Source organism: Marasmius oreades, chromosome 9, assembly GCF_018924745.1.
Source record: "Marasmius oreades isolate 03SP1 chromosome 9, whole genome shotgun sequence".
NCBI classification, from domain to species: Eukaryota; Fungi; Basidiomycota; class Agaricomycetes; order Agaricales; family Marasmiaceae; genus Marasmius; species Marasmius oreades.
This window is the reverse complement of record NC_057331.1, coordinates 816,835-838,323: the sequence shown is the minus strand read 5'-3', so window position 1 is coordinate 838,323 and position 21,489 is coordinate 816,835. Positions and strand designations below refer to the sequence as shown.

General features: G+C 45.0%; 9 protein-coding genes across 9 annotated transcripts; 4 read left to right on the top strand and 5 right to left on the bottom strand.

Moving 5' to 3' along the window:
• Positions 1-2,722: 2,722 nt before the first annotated feature.
• On the bottom strand, positions 2,723-2,959 carry E1B28_013189 (uncharacterized protein; the record flags this gene model as incomplete). Its single annotated transcript, XM_043158334.1, has 2 exons — positions 2,723-2,776; positions 2,828-2,959. 2 exons carry the CDS (start codon positions 2,957-2,959, stop codon positions 2,723-2,725), a joined length of 186 nt encoding a protein of 61 aa, XP_043003679.1.
• A 24-nt stretch (positions 2,960-2,983) lies between these two features.
• E1B28_013188 (uncharacterized protein) lies at positions 2,984-3,283 on the bottom strand (the record flags this gene model as incomplete). The annotated part of the gene is made up of 1 exon (XM_043158333.1): positions 2,984-3,283. The coding sequence occupies one exon, from the start codon at positions 3,281-3,283 to the stop codon at positions 2,984-2,986; it is 300 nt and encodes a 99-aa protein (XP_043003678.1).
• A 698-nt stretch (positions 3,284-3,981) lies between these two features.
• Positions 3,982-4,645, bottom strand: E1B28_013187 (uncharacterized protein; the record flags this gene model as incomplete). Its single annotated transcript, XM_043158332.1, has 2 exons — positions 3,982-4,281; positions 4,334-4,645. The coding sequence occupies 2 exons, from the start codon at positions 4,643-4,645 to the stop codon at positions 3,982-3,984; spliced, it is 612 nt and encodes a 203-aa protein (XP_043003677.1).
• Positions 4,646-9,626: 4,981 nt separating this feature from the next.
• Positions 9,627-10,445, top strand: E1B28_013186 (uncharacterized protein; the record flags this gene model as incomplete). The annotated part of the gene is made up of 1 exon (XM_043158331.1): positions 9,627-10,445. The coding sequence occupies one exon, from the start codon at positions 9,627-9,629 to the stop codon at positions 10,443-10,445; it is 819 nt and encodes a 272-aa protein (XP_043003676.1).
• A 297-nt stretch (positions 10,446-10,742) lies between these two features.
• On the top strand, positions 10,743-11,333 carry E1B28_013185 (uncharacterized protein; the record flags this gene model as incomplete). The annotated part of the gene is made up of 2 exons (XM_043158330.1): positions 10,743-11,051; positions 11,100-11,333. The coding sequence occupies 2 exons, from the start codon at positions 10,743-10,745 to the stop codon at positions 11,331-11,333; spliced, it is 543 nt and encodes a 180-aa protein (XP_043003675.1).
• A 637-nt stretch (positions 11,334-11,970) lies between these two features.
• On the top strand, positions 11,971-12,495 carry E1B28_013184 (uncharacterized protein; the record flags this gene model as incomplete). Its single annotated transcript, XM_043158329.1, has 2 exons — positions 11,971-12,012; positions 12,064-12,495. The coding sequence occupies 2 exons, from the start codon at positions 11,971-11,973 to the stop codon at positions 12,493-12,495; spliced, it is 474 nt and encodes a 157-aa protein (XP_043003674.1).
• A 102-nt stretch (positions 12,496-12,597) lies between these two features.
• E1B28_013183 (uncharacterized protein) lies at positions 12,598-13,826 on the top strand (the record flags this gene model as incomplete). The annotated part of the gene is made up of 4 exons (XM_043158328.1): positions 12,598-12,783; positions 12,838-13,200; positions 13,238-13,464; positions 13,517-13,826. The coding sequence occupies 4 exons, from the start codon at positions 12,598-12,600 to the stop codon at positions 13,824-13,826; spliced, it is 1,086 nt and encodes a 361-aa protein (XP_043003673.1).
• Positions 13,827-15,215: 1,389 nt separating this feature from the next.
• Positions 15,216-17,163, bottom strand: E1B28_013182 (uncharacterized protein; the record flags this gene model as incomplete). Its single annotated transcript, XM_043158327.1, has 14 exons — positions 15,216-15,395; positions 15,454-15,727; positions 15,786-15,806; positions 15,868-15,890; positions 15,947-15,990; positions 16,047-16,137; positions 16,199-16,258; positions 16,320-16,382; positions 16,439-16,483; positions 16,548-16,780; positions 16,841-16,891; positions 16,941-16,995; positions 17,052-17,064; positions 17,126-17,163. 13 exons carry the CDS (start codon positions 17,161-17,163, stop codon positions 15,463-15,465), a joined length of 1,002 nt encoding a protein of 333 aa, XP_043003672.1. The 3' UTR covers positions 15,216-15,395; positions 15,454-15,462.
• Positions 17,164-20,133: 2,970 nt separating this feature from the next.
• E1B28_013181 (uncharacterized protein) lies at positions 20,134-21,234 on the bottom strand. The gene is made up of 4 exons (XM_043158326.1): positions 21,073-21,234; positions 20,368-21,012; positions 20,261-20,301; positions 20,134-20,205 (listed from the first exon to the last, which is right to left on the bottom strand). The coding sequence occupies exons 2-4, from the start codon at positions 20,580-20,582 to the stop codon at positions 20,165-20,167; spliced, it is 297 nt and encodes a 98-aa protein (XP_043003671.1). The 5' UTR covers positions 20,583-21,012; positions 21,073-21,234; the 3' UTR covers positions 20,134-20,164.
• Between the last annotated feature and the right edge of the window lie 255 nt (positions 21,235-21,489).

Below are 21,489 nucleotides of genomic sequence, written 5' to 3'. Positions count from 1 at the left end.
ACTATTTCTAATCTCCTCTTATCTGACTTCTCTTATCCTATCTCTGAGTAATCTAATCTTATTCAGAAGTTTTCAATCCCAGATCTAACTTCACTCTAATATCTGTTAATGTCTTAACAATCTGTCTGTAATCTGTTTTCCTCGATATATAATAGAAGTAAAACAAAATAGCATAATATCCCTTGATCACCCAAAACATGTTACTGAAGGCAGAGAGGCCAATGAACATAGAAGGTTTGGAAATAGCTGTCTTCTCAAAGTCCTACAGGTTTCGGATTGCTCTTCTCGAAGATCTCTCTCTATTCAATTTCCTTCAAACAGAGGTCTAGGGTTTTGACTAGCAGATCAGGCTATCTCTAGTCCTCTTATTCCACTAAATATTATCTGTTCTTCTTTCTTAAGGGCAAAAATGAAGTCTTTTATAGTATTGCACAAAACAGGTGCAACACTGCTGTACAATGTTTAACGTGGATGGATCCTCCAAACCACTATAAGTCGGCTCGTTATAATGTGCAAATGACTCACCAGCCACCTGGAGTTCTGCCAATTCCATGTCAGTACCAATACCATGTAAATTTCCTCCTTTGGATAATGTGCGGAATTTCAGTGGACGACCGGTAAGATTGCGAATAATGTCCTGAAAACCATCAAACATGCACTTATAGGTGACCTTGTCTTGACGGTCATAGTAGATTCATGCAACAGTAACAACTGGAAGTAAAATGTGCTATTTAAATGATCCTGAGATAAACGTTCAGAGCAGACTTGGACTTACGACGGTGTGTAGCTTCATTCCAAACTGTAACATCATACATATTAAACTTCTGTTCTTTTTCAGAAGCCACAAGCTTGAAAGTTCCATCGCCTTGGAAGTGGTCTGCCGAATGCATCAAGTCGAGCAGACTGGGAACTGCTGTGATGATGACTCTGCCACCACTGTCTGAAGTTGTAATACAGTGGATGTAACGTTACGTTCACGATCTGGCTTTCCCTTCTCCTTCTCAAACTCATGCCATACACCTAGTATGAGTAATGAGTTTGGATTCCTTCAATAGTCATTTGAAGACTCACCAGCCCATCCCAATCCTTTGGGATATTGTTTTGACTTTTCCTGATTGATAATCCTCTGCTGCTGACGTTGATTGAGGAGGGATGGATGGATTGACGATATTGTTCTCCCCTCTCCCAGAATCGCTACTGTAGTATGTGCTTCAATTCAACAGGTCAGCACAGAGTCAAAGTCAATGAATTAGAAAATAACCTGTCTGCACAGTACGTATGGTGCACCCCGCAACGCCTGTGGCCAGAACACACTTTCAGTAGAGTTCTGCAACTGAGTATGTGACTTTTGTCTGTGGAAGAAGTGGATGGTTGTGTGGATCCGGATCGTAAACAATCGCAATTTGTTGAACAGAATCGTCCAGAGGTATGAAAATGTTACGATCCGTGCACTTTTCTGGCCACTGAAGTGTGACAGTCCCCCAATAATTTTTACCAGCAATCCCCCCTCAATTCGGCCATATACACACAGCTGTACAGCCTCACCGAGTACCCCTTATTTCCCGAGTACCCCTTTATTAAATTCCCTGAGAACCCCGTGCCAAATGTACACCTCATCTCGGAATACATATCATAGCCCATATTCATTAAATAAGTATACAAATAAGTATATACATAGTAGACTATATAAACTTTGAGGTTTCTTCTTGAAACCTCAACCTTGATATTTTTTACCCATTGTTATCCCACTGTTACCTACCTAGTAAAACTCTTACTACTTATCCCAATCCTCTCGTAGTGCATTGAATATATATATTCTGTGTTACCTACAACAGCCACTAAGTGTGAATATAAACTACAGCCAGCTTCAAGCTTGACACCAACAACCTCTAGCTACAAACATCTTGCTTCCTAATCACCCCTCGTAACCTGAATGAGAGAGACTCCACTGAAAAGTGACTGAGTCCTAACAGAAAACCAGTTGATAGGCCTTGCATTCATGTTTAACCAAACGACTAAGTTGGCCATCTGCATTATGAGGGTAACCTGTATGAACAGCTGTCAGTATAGCTGAACTTATGATAAGTGCTGGGTACATACCACAGAAACGCTTGTGAGCACCTTGTCGTGCACGAACAATTTGCGTACATGTTGGGACACTGGAAATTTCGAGTTTCTTGGAACTGAAAAGTTTTTGAAGTGCTGACTCATTGATGTCATGAGGAATCCCAAAAGAACAGTGGCCTTTCTTCCATTTTGGAGTCCAGCCAGAACAAGTAATGAAATGGTGCTTCCCATCTCTGGTTTTGCCCTGGTACAATTTAAGAAGCCAGGAAAATATAAAAACAATAAAACAAATACCACTGATCTCTTTGAATCCTTGCATGATTGGCTTCCCAGTGCAAGGCTCGCCATCATCATCAACAGCGTCACAATAATTAGAGTATACCACCATGTACAAGCTGTAACAGGAATATATGTTAGGTGCTTGCCCTGAACAGACCACTTTGAGAACTCAGATGACTGCCCTTTTGTCCACTGACGTAGCTTCTTCGGAACATAGTTGTATATCGGCCTTGATGAACTCACTCAATTCATCTGAATTCAACTCGAAATGGGGCATCAAAAATTTTGGGTCAGTCCGTTCACAGGTGTAGACACCCCCACAAGTTTGCCAATTCCGGCAGCAGGGTACAGGCCCATTCCTGCCACTAAAAAGGTTTCAGATAGCAGTTTTGGAATTCTTATCCCATGTAATATTCCAGTACTCCTGTGACTGTAAAAATGCTTCAGCAGTTGAACTCAGTAATTGAAATTGGGCACCTACCTCGTCCTGAATCAATTGATCCAGTGGAATCTGTTTTCCATCCTGCATATACTTTGAATCACTAAGGTCAAGAACATAACCAGTCGTAACTCGGGGGACTGGAAAATTTGATGGGATACCACCATGAACCATTTCAATGTGATCAACCCACTTCATTCAGTTGATCTGGGTGTGCTGCTCCAAAACTTCTGACCAAATGCCCTCATCAAGCCACTTCGTTGCTGACTTCTTCCATTCGCCATCCCCCATTTCACTATCCTCCACTGGAAGTACCTGTCCAGGCTCTGGAGAGCTGAATTCCTCCTCCTTGATATCCACTATACCAGAGTCAATGGAGAAACCTTGCCTGTTAGCAACATCCAAGTCACCTCCCATTTCCAATGCTGCATTGTCTTGATCTGATGCATCACCATCACTGCTGCCACCATCGCTGTCCAGTTCATCTGATGGTCCCATTTTAGATGCAGATCCGACAACCGTCAGAGAGCTGCACCGTGAAATTAGGTCCAAATCTGGACTCAAATACTCGGGGTCAATGTCAAAAGACCCAGCTGTTGCTCAACCAGTGGATCTTGTAGGTGAGGCGGTAGCTCTCCAGGCCCTCCTTTCCATCCCTTCATGACCATAAGTAGGCCCCAAAGCGCATGTCAATGATCAGAAGCGATGTTGAGGTCCTTTGAGCTGAAACCCATCTTCCCCTGTTCCAAGCTATGGGGAATCATGCTATATCTGAAATATAACATGGTCCCGATGACCATGACCTCGCGCTCGTGAAAAGAGGCCTCCGTCTGATAGCAAATGTGATCCAAAGTGACCAATTCAAAGTGGAAGTTGATTTTGAAAAGCTCCCAAAGAACTTCCTTGACGATGGATGTGGGAATCGGTGACGAGAGTTCAGTACCATTCTATTTGACTGGAGCTGCTGTCAAATTGGAGAGATCGATGCTACCCTAGATTACAAGTCAGTAAAATCGTCGTAAGGTTTGAAAGAAACGCACTGCCATTCCTCTGGAGATCAGACACTCCTGTAGCATCTTCTCCTGAGTCTTCCAGACTGCCGATGCATGTGTGTTTTCCTTCAATCCATGCACCTCCATCCCAAGAACCGCTCGCCAGTCTTTCACCCTCAAGGGACGGAAAGTGAGGGATTGAAGTCAATAGAGGAGAACAGGGCGTAGCTTCAGCCATGTCCTCAGGAAAGCTTCACGGGTAACTGCATTAGCTGTCCCTGTGATGATATTGGGGTCAGGAAGAGCGTATCTGTTATCGCGGCCGTTCAGAGGTGGTGTATTGGGGTCAAAACCTACGCCAGCACTTTGGGAAGCTGCCGCCCATGGTTTGATAGCCCTGGGCATCAATGGCGATTCAATGTCAACAAACTTGTTCCGTTCTATCTGCAGTTGCTTGGAAGACGATGGTTTGGCAAAAGGAATGTGTCCTATGAATATGAGTACCTGAAGGTTGGTTAGAACAGAAATACATATGATTTTTGGATAACATTTTAACGGATCTTGATGGCATAGAGGAGGAAGGAAGGGTATTGTTATCGGATACTGTAAACAAGGTCTTTTCCATGTATACGTTCATGGTGGAGAAGCGACGCATGAATGAAGCCATCGCTCTATACCTAGACGTGTCATTGGAAAAGCCGTTGAAAACCTCAGGGTGAGGAGGTGACACATCATCGAACGACAGGCTAAGGCCTGTGTCCTGGAGAGGATAGCTTGTAGATGTGTCAAATTCAAGCCACTTATCCACCCGAGTCACATCCTTCTTCTTGAGAGGTCGAACATACCAGACTGGGATTCCTGCAAGCATTTGAGTTTAACGCTCGTATGGTAGATATGTGACTTACCAGCCTTATAGCATCACTCAACCGCTTCATCTAAATCTGAAACTGCTCCCACCACGTTTGCTGGCTTGGGTGGGGGTGCTTGTGGAGGCTCACGAAAGGAACACTTGTATGTTCTGAGCCAGTCAACGCATCCAACCAGTTCTAAGTAAACTCGCTGGCAGAGAGAAAAGGTGATCGCTGCTTCATTGAACGACAAAAAGGTGTCCAGGTGAGCGACAAGGAACTTGAGCACGAAGATGTAGTTGCAAACATATTGATCCTTCCCCAACCCAGTTGAACCACTCGAACTTGAGTTGTCTTCATTTACCAGGACCGAAATCTTCCTGATAAACCTTTCTGCTGCCTCGTTCATTGAACACCGCAAGGTTTCGGAGAGCTTTTCTAGTCCTTGCAATGGATCTGTTGGTGCTGTGGGTTCAAAATCGGAATCCCTCAGCGTCTTCCAGGCAACAAGATGGGGACTCGAGGGATTTGCGGTAGGATAGGGTATGAGAGCGAGATGCTCGATGCCTTGGTTGATTGGTTGAGGATGGTGTCACGAATCATTCACTTTCCTGGGCATGTTCAGCATCAAGGAATGCCCCCAGAAATTAATTCCTGGGTATCCTGGGCATCCTGGGTATTCTGGGCATCTTGGGCATCCTGTGCATTCTAGAATTCTTGCCAGTGGAGCAACTTTTCTATTTCGCACAGCCTTGCACAGTCATTCCACAGCTTTGCACAGTCATTTAACAGCTTTTCATAGCCATCCACAGTCATTCCATGGTTATTCCATGTTATTTCCTATTGGCTAGGTCTTATCCCCATGTAGATAGCTCAGTAGTATATAAACCCCCCATGTATCTAGCTATTTTCCCCAGCCTTGTAATTTTAAACCTTCTGTTTGTGTTTCTGTCTCTTGTGCTTTCTGCTTTTCCCCCTCTCTCCAGTGAGCCATTGCTCCTGTCCAGTGCTCCCAAGTGTTCCCAAGTGTTCTTTCAAGTGTTCCTTCCAGCATTCCAGTGCCCTCAGTATTTTTCCTAGTGTGCTTCAAGCACTCCCAAGCACCCTCTCAGTATTCCCCAGTAAGTATTTACTTTCGAGTAAATCTTGTGGCCTCAGTGGTCCCCCTTTGTTGTTTGTTCGCATTGTTTAGCTTGCCACGTAAGCCTTAAAACCCCACTAGTTGGGTGCAGTGGTTCTAAGGTTGAACAGTTCGTTTCAGATGGAAGACCGGATCATTGAGGCCAAAGTGAAGGTCGTGTAGTAAACGAATTGTTCACCTACCCATGAGAGAATCAACCATGAATGGACAGTTGAGGGAGGTAACAAAGACACCTTGCTGCTCAAAAACAGTTCCAACTATTCCTTCACTCAATCGAATTTGCTCCAAGCCAGTGGCAAGACCAAGAGCCTTATTCAGCTCGTTCATTCTAACCAGCTCCTTGTTCGCCCTGACCTTCTCTCTGGCGAGACCTGTATTGATTCAGTATGAAGAATTGACAGACACAATAGAACAAAATGCCAGAACTAATCCAGCACTGAATGATGAGCACTAAGCCCATTGTTTATCATGACAAACACAAGAGAATGCAAGAGAATGAAAGCCCATCGTTTATCACGACAAACACAAGAGAATGCAAGAGAACGAAATGCCAGAACTAATCCAGCACTAAGCCCAATCTCCGAACGAGCACTGAGCCCGCCCATTGGAAATGAAATGAAATAAAATAAAAGAAAACAATACTTACTCTCGTGTACCACGCTCGAGCATTGCCTCGAGCTCCCTCATTGCCCATTCCATCTCGGCCCTCTTGCTGGATCCATAGCAAGCTAAAAGAACGTAAGTAAAGAATGTGAGTATAAGATAGAAAAGAAACAATAAAAAACTTACCTTGTATATTGATGATGGTGAATGTTTGAGTTTGATCGACAGCATTTGCGCTGGGTACATGATGATGAAAAGGCCACACCTAACGCTAAAGGAGAGGGTATTTCATACATGTATGCTGGGTTTGTCACCCCCGACTATGGTTGGCTAGAGGGAAAACAAGAATGTCCAGATGGGAAGAAGTAAGCAAAAAATTAAATTGAATAACAATCTACACTCACGAAGTTCTTTGAACAGACCTACTGCGCAAGTTATTTTCCAGGCAGGTAAAGCACGAGATGGATACTTCACCAACAAAGACATCCTTACTCAGGCTACAGTCAGCATGGATATCCTCGAACAAGATTATCCTAATGAGATTCATGTCTTTGTGTATGATAATGCAAAGACACACACTGCACGGCCAGCCGATGGCCTTAGTGCATATAAAATGCCTGTAAATCTACACAAAGATTTTGGTTATTTCTCGGGAAAGGATCAAAATGGAAGGCTCACCAAGTGGCGGATGCGTGATGGTCACTTTTCGGATGGATCAACACAAACTCTCTATTTCCCTCCTGGACATCCACAAGCAGGTTACTTCAAAGGAATGCGGATTATCATTCAGGAACGGATTACAAAGGGTTCAAACTTACCGGACCCCACTAAACTTCTGGCACAGTGCAAAAATTTTCAATGCAAGCCAGGTGTCACTGATTGTTGCTGTCATCGTATCCTCTTCAATGAACTGGACTTCATGTCTCAAAAATCCAGGCTCGAAGAGCATTGCAAGGCTAGAGGGGTTCAAGTCATCTATTTCCCAAAATACCACTGTGAACTCAACTTTATTGAGCAATGCTGGGGCTACGCTAAGTGGGTTTACCAATAATGTGACTTAGTTGACTATGCTACAAGGTTCTTTTTGCACTTTAAACAGTGCTATGGAGCGATATTTATCGTATTAAGAACTAGAGGGAGCCTGAATTGCTAGTTAAAGCTAGTGCTGCTAGTAGAAGGTGCCATAGGCGCAGCTAGACCAGTTAGAGAGAGAGCTGTAGATCGTGTCAGAAAAGTGTATGACGGTTCGAAACCTGTAGAACACTATGAGCAGAGGACTTAAGTGGTAATTCACTGAGTTCTACTCTCTACATTCTACTATGCACTGGCATATCAAGGGATTGTACTATTAGAAGACTTGTAGTCTTCACAGAACCGTTCGTAGCAGAACTTAACGGAGTCTAAAGACCTTCATACTAGGAGTACCTACTTCTATGGGGGATTTAGTTGACAAGAATTCGGACATAAGACCACACAGACTAGGAGAAATTTGATATGACCATAGATCAGTCCCAATCTGAGGAAAAGACAAAAAAGACATGATACAGATCATAGATCACAGATAGAGTACCTAGGAACCAGGCAGGAATGAACAATGGATCTCGGAGTCTGCACTGTTCATGTGCTACAGCGATTCGGAACTCTGGATCCATATGCTGGAGCTACTTGGACACAAAAAGTCCATATGAATTGATAACGTCGAAATGCAGGATAAGGTCCGTAGGCAGGAAATACCATATGGTACACCTATGTAGGTCCATTCTACATGCTGAAACAAGAATGAAGAACGGTCCAGATTGGTCCAAAACATATGATTCGAATATGGAAAAGCTCTGTAGACAAGGTTCTGCACATGTAGCGGTCCCTAGCAATAAGATTCCACATGGATTCCTAGCTACGGTGCATTATTTTTAGAGATGAAACAAGTAGAGATAGGATTACAAAGCTAGCGTAGAAGTAGTATAAAAGCAGCTCATGTATCCGTAGATAAAAAAGTACTACCCATGTGTAGGAAAGTCCTGAGTGAGTTGCCCGTGAGTAACTGCTCTTGACACCAATAGAGAGATTTGCCCTGTCTTTGTGCAGTGAAACAATAAGATTTGATTTGAACATACAAGACCATCGAGGTTAAAACTTGAGAACTATCCGTCCATAGGCCGCCGAGGTCTTGATTACTGTTTCGTGATCCGTCGAGGGTCTTAGCATTCGTGTCCGCCGAGGACTTAGTTTTTGTGTCCGTCGAGGGCAATAGTCTCCAATCGTTCGAATTAGTCTTACCATAGACGAAATTCATAGTCCCACTTAGTCCACTAAACAATAGACAGAGCCTCTACAAACCCTAGAATCCCCGTAGCTGTGGTGTTTTACACTTGCAGTTGCACATTGATTTTATAAGACCTCCATACGATATTGAGACTGTGATCTTGTGCGTAACCTTTGCCAAGCAGTCCACCCTTGCAATCTTTCCTGGTGTGTAGAGTTATTGATAGACTTTACACGGAGGTTTACTAGTTTTTGGGTTGATTTGGTGTTGGTGCTACTCCCATAGCTCTGATATTGGGTTGACTCTTGAGTGGTATACTTTGCCCACTACCGAGAATTTCCTGAGTCCGCTAAAGACGCAGACCTGGAGCGTAACATGGTTCGGAGTGTTCAGTCAGTCCCTATTGACTCAATGAAAAAGTAAGTTGCTTGAAATCTAAATTGGCCAGTATGCAAACTTACCCGGAATTGCGGAAATTGCAACACATTCTGACCGCTTCATGGATGCCTACCGAAAAGGCCTTACAGGTGCTCAAGCGGCTTGGGCAGCAAAAAAATATCGGAGTCATTGAGTAGTGCCATAAAATATCTTGCAGGAGTTTGACAAAGCTCATTCTGTGGGTACGGAGGCATAGATAAATGGGAGGAATAGAGATTTTTAGTGTTTAGGTACAGGTACATGGCGGAAAGTGATGACGAGATGAAAAAAAAAATTTGTTCCCCAAAAATTTGTGCCATTCCCACAAGCACATGATCCCATTTAAGGGTTGATGGTTGTGGAAGTCGCCTGCCTTACTTGTTTCCTTTCTGCAACCCGTTCCTTCCTAAATGTTTCCTCCACAATCCATTCTGTTTTCCTTTCCTGGGATCCTTTGGCTGAGGTCTTAGCGATCTCTACCTGCTGAGGTTTTAGCAGTCTTAGTGATCTCTTTGACCTTGTTTTGGCCCTGAACCGCAACTCAAAACAAGATAGCTCTATTCTATCGATTCAGACAATGCCGAATCAGCAATGCAGTCTTTGTGGAACGACAGACTTTCCAGCAGGTCGATGTTTCAGTGGTCACCAAGTTTCATGCCAGAAGAAACATCTGAAGTTGACGAGGGTGAAGAAGACAGATATACGTTCCCCATCTCCTCCTCCACTTATTCCACTTCCCAATGACCTTCCTGATCCACCCACCGTTCGTTCACCATCTCTGGATGAACTCCCCTCACCCGCTCAACTTCTCTATGGCATGCCTCCAGATCCATCTCCTCCCAATCCACCACAACCAATACCATCTGCTTCTACTTTATCCCAAACTTCTCAGAGGCCAATGTGTCAGAGAAAACTCCCTCCGCATTTTGAGGATTACAATCTCAGCTTCAAATCAACCTACCTATCACAAGTAATCGCTGAATCTCAGCCTTCCCAGCCTCTTCGCCATCACTCTCTGGATCCGTCCCCCGAGCCGTCTCCGTCCCTGCCTTCACAGGAACTAGGGACTCCCATCAATCACTGGTGTACGCCGCAGAATGGACTAGGTATATACTGGATATATCACTTCAGATTACCTAGTCAGGATCCCAATGAAGACCTAACCATTGATGATCTTGTTGCATCAAATACATTCGCCAAGCTTGCTGGAGACGCCAGAGAGGGGCAGCAGCCCTCTGATGTCCTTGGGCAGGTTGATGAAGCAGCAGCTGTCCCACTGTCATGCGGACCTCTTCCCAATGTTACAGTCCAGTGCACAGTTGACTGGTATTACAATGTCGCGAACGGTGTCTTGTCCTATAAAGCGCTGGATCTTTTCATTGAAAATGTTATTTGACTGCCCGATTTCTCCCCTTCCCACTTTGACAGATTCAAAACCCAGCATGTACTACAGCGCTTGGACCAGTACAGAGGAGATGGTGCCCCCCCTGCCAAAGAAGAAAATATTCCCTCTTTCCTCCCTTTCACTTACTTCCCAGGTTGGTGCTGTGGTTCAGTAGAAATCCCCCTTCCATGCAAGGGCCATGCTTATGGTTCAGAAAGTGATGCTCTGACATTTGTATTCGATAAAATCTACTACCAAAACCCTCTAGATGCCATCTGAGGGGACTTTCAAGGTGCGATGTTCTACAACATGCACCTCAAGCCCTTCATCCAAATGTGGGATCCTGGCCCTCTCAAACCTGTCCAGAGGTTGTACTCACAAGCCTACACCTCGGACAGGATGCTAGCGCTCGAGAAGGAGGTCATGCGGTCAGTACCGGATAACTGCGAGTATGAAGTGGTGGTTGTTGCCATTATGCACCATTCCGACTCCACCAACCTGACCCACTTTGGGACGGCATCATTGTGGCCAGGATACAAAACATATGGCAACATGTCAAAGTATCTTCAACTCAATTTGTCTCAATTCACAGTAAATCATGTCGTGTATGTGCCTAAGGTATGTCATTTTCAATCCCTTATATGTAGTCTTTTCTCATTTCCCTAGTTTCCAGACTCTTTCTGTGCTGAGTACGAGAGGTTAGTTGACGAGACGGCTACAACAGAGGTCCTGCGTTACTGCAAGCGGGAACTCATCCATCTCGTCTGGGGTCTCCTACTCAACAACCCCAAGTTTGTCGATGCATACCTCAATGTGACATTAGAGCGATGTGCAGATGGAATCATGAGGTTACTATTCCCTCGCCTGTTCCCTCATTCAGCTGATTATGTCGAAAAATAAGTTTTTTTCTTCTTTTCTTTGTTTGAGCAGATCAGGCTAACGTATATTATATTAAAGAGTTCTTCTCACAAGTATCAAGTTCCTATCAGAACGTCTCTGCACTTTCTGTTTAATCAAGAAGGAACATGTAGAGGAGCTGGGTACCCGAGCAAACAAGCAACAGATCGAATGAACACGCCAGGATACACCAGTGTGTAGGAACCACATCGAAACAATCCGGAGATTGATATATGAGAAGGGAGTATCAGTGAGCAGCATGATGATCACAAAACGACTAAAAGGGACCTTTGAGCATCCAGACAGAGTAAGTTCACAATGTATCATCTTATTCTCATCTTTTAACTGGTTGGTTTACCTAGAATGCCTTTTCAGAGTTGCTCCTTCAAACAGGAGACAACTTCTACAACCTTTTTGTTGCAGATTTGATGCACGAAATCACAGGAGTCATAGAGAGTATATTCAGGCATTTGAATTGAATCATCTACCAGGAAGACAAATTGAATACAGAGACCCTCAATAAAAGGCAAGGTTTCCTGCCTCTTGGCTTTGCTTAACAACTGATTTAACTATCAGATACTGCAATATTCCAGCTTTTGACAACGGAACGATTTGACTCTTTATCAACAACGTAACCGAGATGAGGAAGTTTGCATGTAGGGACTTTGAAGATTTGATACAGGTATGCAACTGTTCGTCTACATGATGCACGCCAAGCTCATCCAACTTTTAGTGTGCTATTCCATGTTACAAAGGACTCCTACTGCCAGACCACAACAACATCGTCCTGGATTTGCTCTGGGATCTAAATGTCGTCATTGCATATGCCTCCCTCTGTTTACACAGCGACTCCACCTTGGCCTCGCTCGACACCGCAGTTACAGAGCTGGGTGACTCAATGCGTAGGTTTGTTAACGGTACCTGCACCGCATATGAAACTACGGAGGTTCCTGAAGAAGTGGAGAAACGAAGAGCTGCAGCTGCCAAGGCCAGAAAGAAGAAGAACAAGCAAAAGAAGAAGCGGAAAAGAGATGAAGAGGAAGACGACTTGCTTCCGAAGGAGTTCAACATGAGCACATTCAAGATTCATAACCTCGAGCACTACATCTACTTTATCAAGAATGTTGGGAGTCTTGATGGCGTCTCAACGAGACCGGGAGAATGAGAGCATGTGCAGACGAAACGGCTTTACAGCCGCACCAACAAGAACCGTAACTATGTGTCACAAATCATTTTCCATAGTCGACGCCAGCGGATGTTGTATCAGATGTGCATTCACAACAACTTCGAGGAGCACCGCAGGGAGAAGAGGCTGGGAGTCTACAGAGTGCTGGATAAGGAGCGGCTGCCTCCTGGAAATCCAAAGGACCACTATTCGATAGCTCAGGGAGAGCGGTTCTACCTTGCTCTTTGTCCTTTCCAACAGCTTTACCAGGATGATCCAGCGGTAGAGGTACGTCTTCCATTGATTTTTTTTTGTTTTTATACTTAACGAGATACAATACAGAATTTCTACGACCAATTACGTGCCCATCTCCTCACCCACATTCTCAAGACCGACAACTCTGAAGATTTTACTGTAGAAGACCTCTCATTGATTCGTTTTGTGAAGGACAAGATCTTCACGCACAAGTGCTTCCGCCTCCACTATAATACCTACGACATCCGCCGCAAAGCCCACACCATCAGCACTCGATTACATCCCGATGTCATGGTTCTCGCAGACGACACAACGGCCAGGGAACAGGAACACCCTTACTGCTATGCAAGGGTCGTCGGAGTGTTTCACGCAAATGTTGTCTATTGGCGTCAAGATATGGCTTATGAGGATTCAGCCGCCGCGTTGTATAGATTTCCTCTGGGTTCGGTGGTATGAACTGGACACCTCCTCTGCACATGGCTGGCAGGCCAAGCGTTTCCCCCAAATCCACTTCCTACCCTCATCCGAGTACAACACCTTCGCTTTCATCGATCCATCCACTGTATTACAAGGAGCATATATACAGCCGTCATTTACTGAGGGATTAACCTCAGATCTCCTTGCTCCAACATCCACTGCAAGAGTTTACGAGGGTGTAGTGAATGGGAAGTACGAGCTGGAGACAAAGGACTGGTGTAAATACCAAGTAAACCAGTAAGTTTTTTTTTGCTTTCTGTTATAAAATCATCATTGACGTCCCTTGTAGATTTCCTGACTGTGATATATTCATGCGATACCACAGAGGCAGTGTAGGACACCCCACCTGCGAATTCACCTATAACCTCAAAGCCGAAGCGACGTTCAAAGACTCCCCATTACCAGTATATGATCGCAACACCGGGATTGTCATGGTTCGCTCCTTGTCCCCAATAGACGAGGTGCTGGATGAGATGGAAGAAGAGGAGGACAACAATGACAAACTGTGGCCATCAGAAGAGTCCGACTCCTCAGAGGATCTATCTGCTGATGGCTATACCTTGCAGGACAATGACCTTGATGAACTCGAGGATTTTTGACGTTGTTTGAGGGACTTGTATGGTAGCTGTACTGTCTCTTTTTTTTTTTTTTTGGTAGCTAGTTCATATTAATTCATGAATCATCGAGAGTTCATATTAATTCATAATGTCCTATGAGATTCATAGTAGTTTATATTTATTCATATATGTTTAGTTGTTCATATTCAATTATATTACATTGAATGTTTATATACATACATAAACCACTGTGAACGCTCATATACATACATGAATCCCCTGCTATTTTGCTGATGACTGATTGAAGGGTATGAAAAGCAGCACACTCGGGCCAGTTCCAGCACACCTGGAAATTGGTTCGGAAGTTGGGTGTGCTGGACTTTGGGGCCAGTGTGCGGGGGTGCTGGACTTCGTTTTAAGTCTGGTGTGCTGGAGGTTGTTGAGCCGGCCTAACCGCTACTGCCCTAACCGCTAACTGCCCTAACCGCTAACTGCCCTAACCGCTAACAACTGCCCTAACCGCTAACAACTGCCCTAACTGCTAACAACTGCCCTAACTGGCCCTACCCGCTAACCCTGAGCCGCTAACCGAAAACTGCTAAGTTCATTGGCCGGCATCACCACATGGTCGAACCAGGCTTATAAGCCTATTGTGTTAAATCCCCTCTAAAAGCTTATATGGATTTTCGGTATAACCCCTGCCAATGATTATACGGATTTTCAGTATAAGCTCTGCCAATGATTATAATCCACCTTCCGTATATTTTAAGCAAAGGTTATAATCATGCTACATGGTGTGTTGTGAAATGCAAACAACTGTTCTCGATACGTTGTTCGCCTCGTTCGTGATGCCTTCCCTTTATTCCTTCAAGATTCCGTGCTTTGTGGCTTCGGGAGGTGCGCATCCTTGGCCTGCGTCACTGCTCAACATGCTCCAACAATCATCCACGACTCTCCGCCTTGCATCGCTTTCCATCAATTCAGAGCAAGGTAATTCTGTAGAATGGTCAATCCTCTCGGCGCTGCTATCAACCACTCCTCACTTGACCCACTTTCGGTTGACCGAAGTGGGGAACTATTACCATTCTGACTCTGAAGGTTCAAAAGTCTGGAACTACTTCATTGTACCCTTCGTTTTCGACCTCACAAACACGTCGGATAACGTTGTCCTTCCGGAACTCACCCCAAACTCACCCATCTGACTGCCACAAATGTCGAAGTGACTCCAAACATTATGGAATTGGCCGTCAGTGTGGCAACCCCTTCCCGCCGAGAACTGTGGAACTTTATAATGAGGTGTCGGTAGATGGGGTCACGACGGTAGGTTTGAGAAGGCTCTGATCAATTTGAGAGCGAATTTTGGAGGTGACCTGCTTATACTGTTTTAGAAATAGCATCCTTCCAAAACTTTGTGATATTGATTGTGTCACGTTCACCAGACAGTAAGTACTCATAATTTATGCAATAGATAATCCAGTGATGATACATGCAAAACTACACAAAAAATAATATAAGATGAAAGCACTTTTCGTCAACAAGGAGTTCACTAAGTTCATTCAAGAATAGCCGCGAGTGATTTATTTTCGATCGGGTCGGGCGGACGCGTACTCCCTACTTTACGACGTGAGAAACCCATCAATTTCGACTGTAAAATATTATGAAGACTCACGTACTTGCCCTACACATACTGGCCTTTTCCGCCGGGGGCAGAAACACTGTCCAAGGGGTTGATGTTGAATGCCATGGTTTCCTGCGAGTCAAGGGTGTACCGTCCAGTGTTGAACTTGGAACGCGACGTCGGGGTGTTGAGAGGGCTCAGAGGAACGTCAGACGAAGGGTGGTTGAAAGTCAGGTTATTCTGAGTGGTAGACGTAATCTCAGTGGGCATGAGATTGCGAAAGACGATACGGTTGTTGAAGGAGACCATGAGCGAATTCGCATAACTGAAATAGAAAACTATTAGTTCCCCCCTTGGTTGTTTCAGTCCCGATGTCCACTTACACCTTCCCCAAAACGAGCGATCTCAAGATTTTTATCAATTGTAAGTCCAAAGCAGCTTTCGAAATTGAAATATGAGACTCACGGGCATGTGAACCAGGTCTGCTTCTGTTTTATTGTGAGCCCAGCACTAAATAACCGGCTAGAACGCATATACGACTTACCGGGAATCCGACGAACATAATCAATGATAGCACTGCAATTCCCGCTGTTGGCTACCTGTCAGCCAATGTGATACTTGAAGCCGAGATTACCACTCGTCACCTGTGAGGGTATTGCTCTCAATTATCAAGATGACAGCCTTGAGTAGTATATCTTGGGACGTGCGAAAGTTACTCCTACGAGTGTAAATAAGCTGTACTCGCTTTCAGCTACGGGGGATCTTGACGGCTGTTGCAATGGCATGATGTACTCACCGAAAAGAACATGGCCCCCGCAATCATCACATCCGCAACTGCCGCTCCAACAAGCCAGAGCTAACACACAGTCAAATGTTAACAAATTGAAATTGAGAAGTTTTAGGCATCGAGCACTCACGTATGCGGCCACCACATTCATCGAGCCAGTTGCTACTATTGAAAACACGCCAGCTTTGAGGCCCTGTTACATCGTCGAGTCAGGTCAAGGTACAACACAGATAAGGTGAGAGAGCGTACGCGAATGCCGCCGATGAAAGCACCCACTGTTTGCGCGACAGTAATCTATGAATTTAGGTGCAATTGCACATCAGCTTCAAGTTTATGATGGTTGGGGAAACGGGAATACTATAATGATGAGGACGCAAAACCATGCCCACGAGTTGTTTAATAGATAGATCCGATAGACATAGAATAGTTGAACAAACAAGGCTATTATAGCCCCCATCATAGGTGCGTCGAAGGGCGATATGAAGGTTTTGTCAAGAACGGAGGGATCACCAAACCCGCGCACAAACCACATATAGTTGTCGTATGTGGAGAGTGCAGTTTGGATGGTCTCCAGAAGGAAAGTAACGTAGACTTGAAGGGAAGATTTCGTCACCTCTCGCACAAAGCGCTTAAGAGATCGAATATGCTTACTCAGAGCCTTGAAGACCAGTTTATCCTTTGGAAAATACATGCGATACAGGTCTGCGTCAATAGGTTAGTAGACTGGAACACATGAAGCTGAATACCTCACATGTCTGACATGCTAGGATACCCCACAAACCCCAATTGAACATAGAACCAAGGAACTGGGGGGAAAAGTGAGTGAGCCCTAAGATGAGTAACAGCCGGAGCAAAGGCGCACAAGAGGAGCAGTACTGATGCATCACGGACGGTTGATTAGTTTTACAGATAAAGAACACTGAGAGTATAACTTACATTGGCTCAAGGTTTGGGATAACTGGAGGTGCAGACATTGTCAAAGACTCGGGAGCCGTTACCTAGATTCATATTCTGGCATTTTCAATAGCTATATAAGCTACTCGTTCCTGCCCGTGAATTCAGTCGCTTCTAAAGAAAGTTAGGAGAACTTTACTTGGCGGCCTGACGAAGGATGGGTAGAGGACGGGAACTTGACTGATGTGGGTGGATCACCAGAACGTCAAAGATACCGATGCTCACCAGGACTGGCCAGTGCCTGAAAGGCTGGTGAAAAGGAGCATGCGCTAGGCGTTGGTAGTTCGTGGGGGCGGTGCCACGAAGTCAGAGTTCCCTCACGACTTCAATGAACTACCCACCTGTAATAAGTTTGGCACACGTCACCATACTAACACCTCTGTTGGTGGGTGGGCCTTGTGGTATTCGAAATGCGGTGTTTAATATTAAGGCCCCTGGGCTATACCTGTACGTCCAGGTACGTCGCTACCGAGATTGGATTTTACCCGGTTCGGTTGCTGTATGCCATATACCTGGGTTACAGTGGGTTACAACTTTTGTCAATGATTCGAGGTCGTACGCTTGGCAGAAATTGTCGCTATCACCGTCAATGTGCATCAGGCTGTTCGTCTTTGCACCACGTTCAATTTCGCCATAGACATTGCCATGCAGATGCAAATTGTTCCTGCCCCAATCAGTGGCATACTGCGACCAAAGCCGAAGACAAAACTTGACGGATCCCGTTCAGGATTTGGACCTAGGTATTGCTCGGGTGTAAAGGACATTGGGCCCGATACAAAGACAGATCGCGAGATATCTCCCTGTTCAGCGAAGACGGACATATGAGTAGGGATCTCAGGGGGGGTAGTAGAAAAGATGAGTTGTGGTCTCACATGAAGTAACTCATTGGTCCCGCTGGATGCTACCGCATGACCTCTTTGTGAGCTGCGGCAAGGTAAGAAAGATTGTCACCCGTCGCTAAAATTGGGTAATCGCGATGACTTAGTCAAACTCTTGAATTTTCGTTATACTGAGGTGAAAAGCACAAAACGAGGAGACGACCTGTTCTTTTACCTCAGCCATCGATTGCGGCCGGCCAGCGTAGTACGTATGGTATCGAGACCACCTCCAGCAAGTGTGCTCAATGATCCGTATTTGAGCTGTATCTTTTCCACGGTTTCCAATAGATGTGCGTTGAGGGAATCGCCTTTCCCGTGCGCTTCATTATCGTTTTATCATGTCAGTCAAAAACCCTCCGGCTGAGTGACAAGAATGCACTCACAATCTGTTCAACAACAGAATGATGAGAGTGTCGAGCTGACGATCGAATGTCTCCTCGAACTTCTCTGTCACTGCGTCCAAACCGGGAACCACTTGGACCTGGAACATGAATATGTCGCACTAAAATAAATAAATAAACCTGGTCGTGAACGCAGATTCCCAAGAAGAGGCCCTCTGCATAGAACAGTATGCATACCGTGACCTTAGCTCCTACTCGGCCATTTCCTCCGTTTTTAGCAAAGCCATGGCTAGTACTTACCACAAAAGAATGCCTCATTTCTCCAACGATTTGAAAGAAGCTTCGGTAATGTTACACCGTCAATGAACTGAGAAGGTCGAGGGTGCGAGTCCGACGAACGGCCTTTGATAGCCGCCCCAGTCATTTACACGTATAATACCGCATATGTAGAATGCGAAGAGATCCATGTGACCAGAGGATAGGATTAGTTCAGTCTGCGCGTTTTTGGACTGTAGCGAAGTAAACATCGTGGAGTGAAGTAGAGCATAGACCGTGGACCCATGGATTTGAAGGAGGTCCAAGGTCCCGCGCTTTCCATCATCTTCAACACCTTCATTTCGTGTTCGCTATGGCTTCGTGTTACTTTCTCAATCTGACCTTTAGCCATGGAGGCAGGTCGAAATACACGCATACGGGAAGAATCTTTACGCGTTATAAAAAAATTCGAGGCGTGTAATAACGAGCTCTATGGTGCGTCGATACTGGTTTTCTGCGAATACGAAACTTATTATTAGACTTCATTCATCCTCTATGGAGTCAAAAGAATTGCAATGCATACCTCGTTCCTATAAATGAAGCTCGCTTAATGCCTCCATATGGATACTTCAACGCATAAAAAGAGAGATGAAAAAAAATCGAGAACTAGAAGAAGAGGATAGGAGGAAATAGAGGACTTCTAGGCAGTTCCGGTGAGTAGCACCCATTTCTGCACGACGCAACGATAAAACTGACCTCTATGTCTCAGGTTATCTTCTCTTTTTCGAGTCCGACTGCAACCAAAGACGAAAGGAAGAAGACATGCCCCATGGCCCACGTATCCTCTCTCCTCTTTTTCGGCCCTGTTCCTTCCACCTACATTTCCAGGACACCAGTGCCCGGTCATCGCACGTATGAGTATCGATGGCTACGTGGCGATAAATCAGACGGTCAACTTGCAAAATTGGTCAATGCATTGCTCTCTCGCTCGCGGTCGTTTGACCAAGACAACTAGTAGCTGGCTATGGTTGTGAAGGACGCAGTCGTGAAAGGAATTGCAAACCTCAGGATCGAAAACAAGGGATTTCGATGATCAAACCTTGAGCTGATATGGACCGAATAGAAATATCTGAAGCTGTAACAACGCCGTTCGACTGTCATAGGCTTAGGATTGTGCTGATACTAGTTTGCCCACAGGACGCGTCAACAACGCTGAAGGTCGTTCACAAATGGTACTTCTCGTGGAATAGCAAGGAAGGGAAGGACGAGAGAGTATATGAATATCGTCGGATTTGAATATCTGATTTCATACTTCGATTGTGCGGATAACTTTACCGAAAGCTTTACTTCAGCCCAAACTCTCATAACTTGTGTAACGTATCCACACACTTCAAACAGATACCACGAAACAAAAAAATTAATATTTGTACACGACAACCCTAACCCGGAGAAAACTACAAGCACAATAATTTCAACTCAACTATAACCCCATCATTTCCATTAAGTTTCTTAACTTCCCGAGAGACGCAGCCATGTACGACATGCGTTCAGATGGTGACGGGGAAACAATCAATAGCAATAGCAGGGACTAGAAAACAGAGAGCTATCAGTCAATGGGAACCACAGGCACTTAGAGTCCATACCATGAGTATTGTCATTGCAAATGACAGTGGTACCCGGAGCGCTTAAAAAACCCGTCGAGCGTTCAAACTAAAGCGGCGGTTTACGAAGTTCCAAGCTCAGTGCTCACCATGCACCGGTTGCCCCAGCAACAATAGGGTTAATAGGGCTACAATTGATACCAACGAGGACGTTGGGGTTTGTCAAGACAATACCGAGAAGGGTAAGGAGGGATTGAAGGAGGGGGTCACCACCCTGCGACGTCTTTTGACAGCATTGGAGGCAGTCGGTGGCGAGGGCGAGAGTAGTGAGGGTAGAGACTGTGAGGAAACTTTTGAACAGCATAGTGAAGAGCCGAGGAACTGTGCGTCCTTGAAGACACAAAACGTGAGTGTTCGAGTGAGGAAAAGGGTGGGTCAATTCGGAAAGCCCTTTTGTAGATTTCGAAGTGGCTGGTTTTCCAGTAGTATAGAATTACCTGGAGGCACCGAATGTATGAGTATTGGTATTGAGACTACCAAGTAAATCCCAGGAAATGTCAAGTGGATGGAAGAAAAAGAAATCGCTGTACAGACTCCATGGTTTGCAGGGAAGTTGGGCAGCGTACTACGTTCCAGGGGCTAAGAGAGCCTCGTACCTGTAATGTCCCTACCCCATGTGATGTACATTAGGATGTTTCGGAGGTGTCACCTAATCATGAGTCAGGATCGGCTGTCTTCGACCCAAGGCTAATTGTCGAACTAAAGAGCGTTCCTGAAAAACCATCCACTGATTCCTAGTATCAATAAGCGCACGCTTCATGACCAGGTCGGTTTTTAAAATTCAGAAAACATACTTAAATTAATATTGAACATGAGGGCTGTCAATGACCTCTGAGCACGGTTATGGCGGCAATTGTCGAGTCATTGAAAGATGCCGCACGAGTAGTGTTCCCTTGCGAAATTGCGAGCGCGGAAAGTTCTAACTTCATCGTTCATTTTACGTCCTTTGCCGGCGACTAAGCGTGTAAAATCCGGTACCCGTTGGTCTCAGCGCTATCCTCATGCGGAGCGAGTTTGATTGGACCCAAATCATCTCTAAATTTCTGTCAAACCTCAAAGGCATCTGTAACACTCGGTTAATGCACCAAAAATTTAAAAAATGAAAGTTCGAGGTGAAGATTCAAGGCAAGCCTGTGAAGATCGACTTGCCGCGTAACAGTGTCTGGAATGGCGTCCAGTTTCATCTTCAGTCGAGACAAGCAAAGCTTACA

Excerpts from the sequence above, each read along its gene's own strand:
- E1B28_013181 (XM_043158326.1), bottom strand. The coding sequence starts at position 20,582 with ATGCTGTTCAAAAGTTTCCTCACAGTCTCTACCCTCACTACTCTCGCC. Across the intron at positions 20,302-20,367 it reads GCTGGGGCAACCGGTGCATG|CGCTCCGGGTACCACTGTCA; the intron begins GTGAGCACTGAG and ends GGGTTTTTTAAG. Across the intron at positions 20,206-20,260 it reads TTGCAATGACAATACTCATG|TCCCTGCTATTGCTATTGAT; the intron begins GTATGGACTCTA and ends TCTGTTTTCTAG.